The 10298-nt window shown below is 44.0% G+C and overlaps 1 protein-coding gene across 3 annotated transcripts in view; it reads left to right on the top strand.

Annotated features, from left to right (window-relative positions):
• Positions 1–8312, top strand: part of CUNH4orf19 (chromosome unknown C4orf19 homolog) — a 136275-nt gene extending 127963 nt beyond the window's left edge. For 2 of the 3 annotated variants that reach the window (XM_033213948.1, XM_033213950.1), the window contains 2 exons: positions 3622–3675; positions 4878–8312. In XM_033213948.1, coding sequence (XP_033069839.1) covers positions 3644–3675; positions 4878–5793 — 948 coding nt within the window. In that variant the 5' untranslated portion in view covers positions 3622–3643 and the 3' untranslated portion in view covers positions 5794–8312. The remainder of the gene's footprint in view (positions 1–3621; positions 3676–4877) is intronic. The other variant, XM_033213949.1, reaches the window with a different exon arrangement.
• The last annotated feature ends 1986 nt before the right edge of the window (positions 8313–10298 follow it).

A 10298-nucleotide genomic window follows, 5' to 3' on the forward strand; every position in this document is an offset into this window, starting at 1 on the left:
ATTGCTTCAGTTACATTATTACAATCCAGTCTGCCTTGCTTGTTTTTCAAACACTTCTAAGCTCTTTTCTCCTTTTCTTTGACCTTTTTTTGTTTTGTTTTTACTACCTATCCTCCTGAGCAGTTGTCATTGTTTGTTGGTTTGTTTACTTTTAAGGAGTCCGAGATAAACAAAGTATTGCAGGCATGAAAAGGATCAAGATTTCAGAGTGAATTGTGGGGGGGAGGGTCAGGAGGGGAGAGGAGAGGTGTTGAGGGAGGGGAGGGGACAGGAGAGGAGTGGAGGGAGAGGAGGGGAGAGGAGAGGTGTTGGGGGGAGGGGAGAGGAGAAGTGTGGAGGGAGAAGAGGAGGTGCATGTGCTGCTTCTCGCCTGTCCTATTTATCCAGTTCATCTATGAATTATCAGCAGAAAAGGAAGGTAAAGGAGGAGTAGAGGCTGGGGACAAAATCCTGGGCTTTGAAATGGGGTAATTTAAGAGTATTCTGAAAGGTACAGTGTTACACACGTGTGCACAGTTCCACAGAGAGAGTGATGTTTCTCTCTATGGGACTATTGTTGTAATTGGGGTTTTCTTTCTTTCAAGTGTTGTCACAGCTGATAGAAATATACCATTTAGCCCTTATTCCAGAAACAAGTCCTACTTGACGTTGTTAATACTCTTGTTTGTATGCATAGGTTCTGGCAACTAGATTATATCTTTCTTGGATACTAGACCTCCATCTTTTTCTTTTGGCGGGGGTGGGGAGTGTTTTAACATGCTGTATCCAAACAGGGTTGGGTAAGACACCCCTGGTCTGTGTTTATTATGAATGTTTGCTCATATGATCCCCAACAACACCATATAGTAGAAATATTATTATCCCCATTTACAGATCAAGTGACTGAGACCCAAAGTCCCATAGTAGCAGGGTTTTCTGTCTCCTGAGCCCACCCTTGTAACACCTGGGTGATGTGGCTGGCACAAACTGGAAATGTCTTGATTGGTTGCAGACACACAACAGGTTCACTGATAGTGCTCTCATTTTTAATCTGTAGCCATTAAATCATTCATTCATTCCACATTTATTGACTGCCTGCTGTGTGCCAGGTGCTACCCTAAGTGCTGAGGGTTAGGCTTGAAGAAGGGTGGAAAAGGTGGGTCACAAACAAATCTATGACAGAATGTCCAGTGGTGACACATGCTAGGAAGAAAACTGAAGCACAGTGAGGAAAGAAAGGGTGGCAAGAGATGCAGGGCTGGCCCGAGGGACTCTTCTGCGTTCCATGAGTCCTCCCAGGCAGAGTTAGAAGGACAAGGGGGGTTTGGTCCTCAAGCATGAAGTGATTTGGGGATGTTACTAGTTTTCTGTGCTGCTGCAGCAAATTACTACAAACTGAGGGGTTTAAAACAATGGAAGCGGCCGGGTGCGATGGCTCACACCTGTAATCCCAACACTTTAGGAGGCCGAGGTCGGTGGATCACCTGAGGTCAGGAGTTCAAGACCAGCCTGGCCAACATGGTGAAATCCCATCTCTACTAAAAATACAAAAATTAGCTGAGCATGGTGGCGGGCACCTGTAATCCCAGCTACTTGGGGGGCTGAGGCAGGAGAATCACTTGAACCCAGGAGGCAGAGGTTGCAGCGAGCCGAGATCGTGCCATTGCACTCCAGCCTAGGTGACAGAGTGAGACTCTGTCTCAAAAAAACAAACAAAATAAAACAAAACAAAACAAAAACAATGGAAGCATATTCTCTCCCGGTTCTAGAGACCAGAAGTCTGAAATTGGTATCAGTGGGCTTGATCCAGGGCTGGGTATCAGGGATCAAGGTGTCACCAGGACCACACTCTTTCCAGAGGCTCCAGGGGTAAATCTGTTCCTTGCCTCTTCCAACTTGGGGGGCTGCCAGTGCTCCTTGATTTGTGACCTCCTTGCTCTGATCTCTGCCTTTTTGGTCACATTGCCTCTTCCTCTTCCTCTTCTGTCTATAATCAAATGTCCCTCCGCCTCCCTCTCATAAGCATTTATTTAATTGTATTTAGAGTCCACCCAGATAAACTAGGCAGATTGTACCATCTCAAAATCCTACACTTCATCACATCTGCAAATACCTTTAATTTGGGGACTCAGGTGACATATGAGGTATTATTTACAGGTTTCAGGAATTAGGATGTGGCTATTTGGAGGCCATTTTTCAGCCTACCATAGGGAGTTATTTGTGGATTTTATTTTTTTAATGTAAATCTAGTCCCTTTTAACTGATCAAGCCATCTATACTTCTTAAAAAGCACCAATCATGTTCACTGTGGGCAAAAGCTTATGGAGCAGCATCCCTGGAAATTCATCCATGATTGAAAGAAGGAAGGAGGGACAACGGGGGAGACAGAGACACAGCCAGCAATGAATGGTCTCTCTTTCTGGTGCCTGTGTTTCATGGAGACAGGGGACTGGGGATGCAGATTCTCTTCTGGCTTGTCTTTTTAAAGGCTGTAGGCCCGGCACAGTGGCTCATGCCTGTAATCCCAAACCTTTGGGAGGCCAAGACAACCAGATCACTTGAGATCAGGAATTTGAGACCAGCGTGGACAACATGGCAAAACCCTGTCTCTACTAGAAATACAAAGATTAGCCAGGCATGGTGGCACCCACCTGTAAAGCCAGCTACTTGGGAGGCCGAGGCAGGAGAAACACCTGAACCTGGGAGGCAGAGGTTGCGCCACTGCACTCCAGCTTAGGCGACAGAGTGAGACTGTGTCTCAAAAAAATAATAACAATAAAGGTTGTAGATATTAGAAATGAAAAGTAACTTAGAGATGCTTCCATATTCACTTTTAGGATATTCTGAGGAAGGAAGAGGCCAACATGGTCAGTCTTATATGAAGAGAAGATTTTGTTCCAAAGGAAATGATCGGGAAAAGCCCAGCTTGGGGAGGGGCCAGGGAACAGTGGGCAGGTGGGAAATGAGTCCACCTTCTGCCAGGAAGCCTAAGGGGGCTTGTCTTTGAGCTAAAAAGAACAGGTCCACGAGTCATAGTTGAGATGTTGAGATTGACCGAGCGGCGGGAAAAGCAACACAGGATAAATTTAGTGTGGTTGAAGCTTGTGCAATGACTCAGGCTGTCACGCTCCTCAGTGTCTGAATCATGGGACACAATAGATCCACCAGCTTATTCCAGCATCCTTTAACCCTTGAGAAGCAAATGCCCTGGCAAGGAGCCCGCTCAGAATCCCCTCCCCCTCCTGCTGCTGCTGCACAGTGGGCTGTGCCATGGTGAGGTTCCTGTGTCCTCTGTAGAAGGTAACAGATTAGGAAATGGCAGAAGTCCCTTCTCTGTCTAGCATCCTTCCACCTTCTTCTCCTCATCTGTAAAATGGGGATGAAACACGTAACCCCAGGGTTGGGAGAAAGGTCTGATACAGAGGCAAGTGTCAGTGAACGTCTGAGAACTCTGAAGCAGTGATGGAAATGGGGTGTTCCTGGTAACCAGCGCCCTCTCTGACCCATGTAGTAGTTACCCTTTTGCCAAAATGTGTGACTATTAATACATTTTGAGTCTCTAGGAAAAAAAAAAAAGGCAAACTTAATTCCTACTAATAGATCACTCACTGTTTTCTCTGCCTTTTATGCTTTCTTTTCCAGGTGGTAACAGAAAACAATCCAGATGGGGTGCAGGTGCTGTAAAATAATACAAAGGTAAAGCTGGAGAAATACTACTTCTAAATGGAGGAATTTGTGATGAGCGTGGAGTCACTTTTAAAGACCATGCATGTATTCAGTGCATTTATCCAGCTTAGGGCATGGTCAACATTGCTAACACGTTAAGAGTTTGGAACTGTTATCATATCATTTAAAAGAACATGTGTCCTAGATTTTTTTAACTTTTTTTGCTCACTTCTCAAAGCATGTCGGGAACACCATCATTTTCTGAGGCTGAATTTGGTCTGGGTTTCTGAGGATGCCTGAAATGGCATCGCTGAAAATAAATCACCCCAATCACATATGTGCTTTTAATTTTGTCCACACTGCATTTCATAAAACTGTGAGAAATATGAACATAAACTTCTAACTAAGACAAAGGGAAGAAAAGTAACTGATGATCTTGCTTTCTTAACAAATATACTGTCTTTTTAATTGTAGCTCTATTCTAGACCCATACATAAATAAGCTTTATTCCACTGTAATCATAATGTGATGTTTGGCTTTTTTCAAAAAATATGTATTATAAGTATCATTCCTGTGACTGCAGACTTCATATTTATCATTTTAATGACTGCATAATATTCCACTGAGAGGTTGTACTCCTTATGGCCCTATTAGTGGACACTTGTTTTATTTATTGTTTTTTATTTTAAAATTCTATGAACCACTTTGTATTTTACTTTACCCCTACCCCTCCTTCCTCCTTTTGGCTCTCTTCTTAAGATGTATTTCCAGCAGAACCTTGTTTTTGTTTTTCAAGACTGTCCTGCTCTGTCATCCAGGTTGGAATGCAGGGGCGTGATCTCAGCTCACTGCAGCCTCCGCCTCCCAGGTTCAAGCGATTCTCCTACCTCAGCCTCCCGAGTAGCTGGGATTACAGGCACCCACCACCATGCCCAGCTAACTTTTGTACTTTTAGTAAAGATGGGGTTTCACCATGTCAGTCAGGCTGGTCTCGAACTCCTGACCTCAAGTGATCCACCCGCCTTGGCCACCCAAATTGCTGAGATTACAGGTGTGAGCCACCAAACATTTTTATACCAACTATATCTATTTGATTTAGACACACTTATCTAGGTTGAAAAGAGTAATCACAGAAATTAAATTAGCAGGTTTCGTAGAAAGAAGCAGGGCCTGTGGTAAAAATCTTTAATGATGGAGCAGACCTGACTGGTTTTTCATTGTCCTCCCTGCAGCTATCTCTTTGATCCAGTTCAAGTGTCCTCTCCTGGCTATGTCAATGAAGTCAACAGCTGCAAGCTAGATGAAGACGACACTGATAAACTGAAAGGCAAATGGAACAGTGAAGTCCTGGTGCAGAAAAATGACTCTCAGAGGCAGGGCTCAAAAAAGACTGAGAGCAGCAGCAGGACAGCTAATCCACGGGAGCCCTGCTGGCCTCACCAAGGGCCGCTCCCGCAGGGGGATGCTGGAGGGGAACACCATGCCTGCGGCATCAATGGCATCGGCCCTGCTGCCGCTCCACAGCCCACTGGGAATCCCAGCCCTGCCCAGGATGACAGGGGCTCCTGGACCAGTACTGAAAATACTGGAGTTCCCCCAACTCAACCCTTCCTGGAAGGAGGGGGCACCAGGAAACAGGACTGTGTGCTACTGGCCTCAGAAGGAACCCAAGTCATGAGAAATGGAGACTCCAGAGCTCCTTCTGAGGCAGAAGGTTTTGCCTTGGAAGTACAAGACCATGTCTTCCAGATACCAGCCCCAGATTACCTTCAGCATTGGGGCCCAGCTGGAGACAACATTGACCATAATGAAAAGGACTGTGTTTTCAAGAACCATACTGAGGATGAGTCCCTTGAGGGAATTCAGCCCACAGTAGGGGAGCGTGGTTTGAATACACCCTTCTCTGGGAGGAGAAGCTGGGATTCATTGAATGAGGATGTGGAAACAGAAGTTCTAAGCATCTGCTTTAATGAGAAGGGTCCTGCTCATGCCATGCCTGTGGTTGACTCAGGAAACAGGCAGGAGGATGCCCATGGCTCCAATGGAGACGGAGATGGAGAGATTGTGGACGAGGATGCAGCGGTGGCAGAGGCCCTTGCAGCTTTAGAAGCTGCTACTGCAGGAGAAGATTTGGATGAGGCTGATTAGGGGAGGGGATTTGCACAGGGAGGTAAGCTGGTGTCATGCTGAGCATGCAGATGCATTTGCTCCCTGGATGCAGAGCAGGTGATTCTCCCAGCATGCACCAGTGCAGCCTTACCAGTTGTTTACATCCAGCATCTGTTCTGATTGTCAGCATCTGTCCCATGCTGCTTGTCACATATCTGGAGTTTCACTCTGTGTCGATGAGCTGTTATTCAGGACACTAGGAGAAAAATCTGAGTGGGTCATTGTGCCCATGTCCACAGAAAGTGCAGAAATTGAACAGCTTGCTTGACAACCTCAAACATCTTTGAGCACCTGGTACAGATGTTTATGAGAATACTCTTAAGATCTCAACCCTTGATCCCAAAGGCACACAATCACAGAGGATTCCTTTTGACTATAAACTGTTTACCTTGCTTTTGAGAGCCAAACATTGTACCCAACCTGGAAAAAGTAACTACCCTAATTAAAGTGCCTCATGAGTCCCCAGAGCATGGCTTAACTTCAGGGACAATTCTCCCAGGGAACTAAGAACTAACCAGTTGTTCAACAGCGGGTTAAGCTCAGCAGTTTTCACAGTAGAGCAGAAGTCCTCAGGAAACAAAAGGTTAGTCATTAGCTGAGATGTGATTTTAAAACACCTTGACCTTAACTTTTTTACATTATTACTTTTAAATCTCCTTTGGGATTGGGGAGGCTTGGCCAACATAGTCTTAAAACTGCTTGTGTCATATTTGGGTTTTAAGTTCATGACTTTCAGAACAGCAAAGCCATATATGAATGTTTTTATGCCATTAAATGTCTGATTCTAATTAAAATATAACAACGTATGTCCCTTTCTGTCTTAACTCAAAGGTGGTTCTAATTTTCTCAGAATATCAGTGACCCTGGATGTTACTTTCAATGTAAAGAGCTAATCTAGATGGCCGGGCACGGTGGCTCACGCCTGTAATCCCAGCACTTTGGGAGGCCGAGGTGGGTGGATCATGAGGTCAGGAGTTCGAGACCAGCCTGGCCAACATAGTGAAACCCCATCTCTACTAAAAATACAAAAAATTAGCCGGGCGTGGTGGTGGGCGCCTGTAATCCCAGCTACTTGGGAGGCTGAGGCAAGAAGAATTGCTTGAACCCAGGAGGTGGAGGTTGCAGTGAGCCAAGATCGCGCCACTGCACTCCAGCCTGGGCGGCAGTACGAGATCCCGTCTCAAAAAAAAAAAAAAAAAAAAAAAAAGAGCTAAGCTAAGCACAGTGGCTCATGTCTGTAATCTCAGCACTTTGGAAGACTGACGTGAGAGGACTGCCAAGGCCAGGAATTCAAGACCAACCTAGGTAATTTAACGAGACCCCATCTCTATGAAAAAAAAAAAAAAAAGAGCTAGACTACAAAATTATACTCAAGGAAGGGACCAAGTTGGTTTGCAGAGCCATGACTTTGGCTTTCTCTCTCTCAAGTTAAACTTAATGCCATAACTAAGTGTCTTGATCTTACCACAAAGATGAACAAGCCCTCTCTGGATTTCAGCCTTCTAATTCACGGAAACAAGGTCAACCATTCTAACATAACTCAATGGAGAATTTAAAGGCATTAAGGATGCTCGAAACTATTTAGAAAAAAAAATCAACATGGAAGATGCTTTAGTTTGATGTTTTGTAACACAGAATTGAAATCTCACTGAACTTCGTTTGATTTCCAGCTTTGCCATGTGACTTTGGGCAAGTTATGTATCCCTTCTCTTTACCCATCTGGGAAGTGAGAATAATAAGAGTATGTGCTTGTAAAGATTAAATGAAATGATGTGTTTAGCACAGTGCTTGGGACACTAGGCACTCAAAAATGATGTCTTACCAGTTGAAAACAATTCCTTTAACAAACATTTTTACATCCTCACAACTGAAAACTCTAATACTGGGAGGTGTATATAATGTCATTATTTGATTTTGATAATTATTTAGTATAAAACATGATTTCTGAGCCTTCCAGCACCTTCAAGGATGGCACCCTTACAAATGCTTAATGAACATATGTTACCCTGGGTTTGTTTGGTATTGTAATGACAAGCCATCGCAAGTGACCTCTATATACAGGGTCACTCAGAGTCCTTAAAAAGATAAACTCTTGGCGTTGTTAATTGCATTAGAGGTATGTCTCCTTTTGTATTTAGTATACCAAATACTTAATATTTCAGAATGCTTATTCCTTCATTGACTTCCTAAGTGTATCAGTTGGGATTATGTTCAGTTGTATGGGATGAATGTTTTATACAAATAGAGCTTTATTTACCTCCTATGTAAAAGAAGTCTGGAGTTAGTGATCCAGGGTGGCAGATACAGGGTATCACTGACCCGTGTCTCAGTGACTCACGTATCAATGGCCCATGTGTCAATGACCGGCGTATGAATGACCTATGCTTCTTCAGTCATGTTGGTTTCCTTCTCAACGTCACTTTGTAGTTCAAAATGACTGCTGTGGCTTCAGTCATTACATTTACATTCCACGTTGGAAAAAGAATAGGTCAAAAACCTCACTCCCACTCTATTAAGGACCTCACAGAAGTATAATTCATCCCTTCCACGTATACTCCCTTTGGTCAAAATCTGTTCACTTGGCCACATCTAGCTGCAAAAGAGACTAGGAAAGTTGTCTTTCTAGGGGTGTGCATGGCTTTGCGAAATAAACTCAGAATGCAGTTACTGAGAAGGAGAAATGGACAACGCGTTTCGAGGCAGTCAGTTTACAGTCTCTGCCACAGGAGGCCTCAAAACCCAAGTGCCTGGGATACAGCTGGTTTCAAAAGATTAGAAGATTGTGTGTACATTCAGTGTGGCACCAAAGGGGCTTCCACCTTTGGTCCAGGGGAAGGAGGACTGGACAGCTACTGCTGCTCCAACTTCCCATTGATATCTCCAAACCTGACGAAAGAAGAAATTCAGACAAGGAACAGGTAGGGTAAGGTATCAGGGCAGACAAGTCTCTTTCTCTTACCCAGACACACACTTTTGCATTTACATATGTATATATTTTACATCTTAGAACAGCTGCAGAGTTCACCATAACTGACAGCTCTCTAGTTTTAAAGATTCTCTTTTATGAATAACTGCTTCAAAAAGGTCGACAGATGGCCAATACTTTCAAGAGTTATTTAAAAGTAATTCTGGCCCCTTTCATCTTTACTCCAATATCCAGGCTACCCCAAAGGAAATCAGAGGAAAGTAAAAAATCTTTAGGCTGAAAAGTAATTCCAGCTTTAAGCCTTATCTACCAGGTTGTCTAACAGCGAGCTGTCTGAGCACACTTATGTGTGTAGTATCTTCTTGCTGCAGCTTAGTGCCACCTCTTGTCAGAAAAGTGATGTTGAAAATAGCCAACCTTTTCAAACATTGTGGACAATTTGAAAGCACAATGCACTCTGATAGGAAGGCACTAACTGTGATTGGGGCGGTCTTCACAGTTCTCCGTGAACCTTAAGCAATTGCATCACATGCATATTTACCATGTTAAATCCTGATTTTGAATTAAGATTATTTTATGTACATATTACACATAGGTTTCTTGAGCTAAGAAGTTAGATTTAACTTTTTACTGAGGGAAAATGAACTATCATATAAATATGAAATGAAATTTTTTCCCCTCATTGCCAAAGCTGATGTAGTGAATAGTTATAACTGGAAAAACCAGATACCCAAAAGAATGAAGAGAATTTTAGGTTTTTTTTTTTTTTTTTTGAGATGGAGTCTTGCTCTGTCACCCAGGCTGGAGTGCAGTGGCGCAATCTCGGCTCACTGCAAGCTCCACCTCCCGGGTTTACGCCATTCTCCTGCCTCAGCCTCCCAAGTAGCTGGGACTACAGGCGCCCGCCATCTCGCCCGGCTAGTTTTTTGTGTGTTTTTTTGTATTTTTTAGTAGAAACGGGGTTTCACCGTGTAGGCCAGGATGGTCTCGATCTCCTGACCTCGTGATCCACCTGTCTCGGCCTCCCAAAGTGCTGGGATTACAGGCTTGAGCCACCGCGCCCGGCCTAGAATTTTAGGTCTCTTACATAGCGCATGCCCAACTGTCTATGCTCAGTAAGTGCTGGCCATTCGTCATTTTCCTCCCTCTGCCCCACTGTCTCTCTGATTCTCTTCTCTTCCTACCTCTCCCATCTGTACCTCCAAGCAGGAGGCCTTAGAAAGAATGAATGAGACACCAGATGCAAGTACAAGCGCAAAGATCTCCTGACTTCCCCGGTTTGGTCATCTGTGTGCAACCATGCAGCAGACAGAGCACAGTCACTACTGCAGCACAGGATGTAGCCTCCTTTCCTGGACTTGGACTTGACTCTTCATCAAGGGCACTGCTTTTCACACAACCAGTCTTTATGACGAAAATGTAGAAATTGTTGCTTTCTAGGTTTGTTTCATTGTTTTTTTCTCTAGATTAAACCTCATGCATTTTAAAATCCTCTATTTTGGAGTTGGTGACAAACACAGACAAGCTGACATCTGTTTTTCATGGTAAATTCTTTCCC

The sequence above is a fragment of the Trachypithecus francoisi genome, unplaced genomic scaffold (genome assembly GCF_009764315.1).
Source record: "Trachypithecus francoisi isolate TF-2019V2 unplaced genomic scaffold, Tfra_2.0 Lachesis_group1, whole genome shotgun sequence".
NCBI lineage: Eukaryota > Metazoa > Chordata > Mammalia > Primates > Cercopithecidae > Trachypithecus > Trachypithecus francoisi.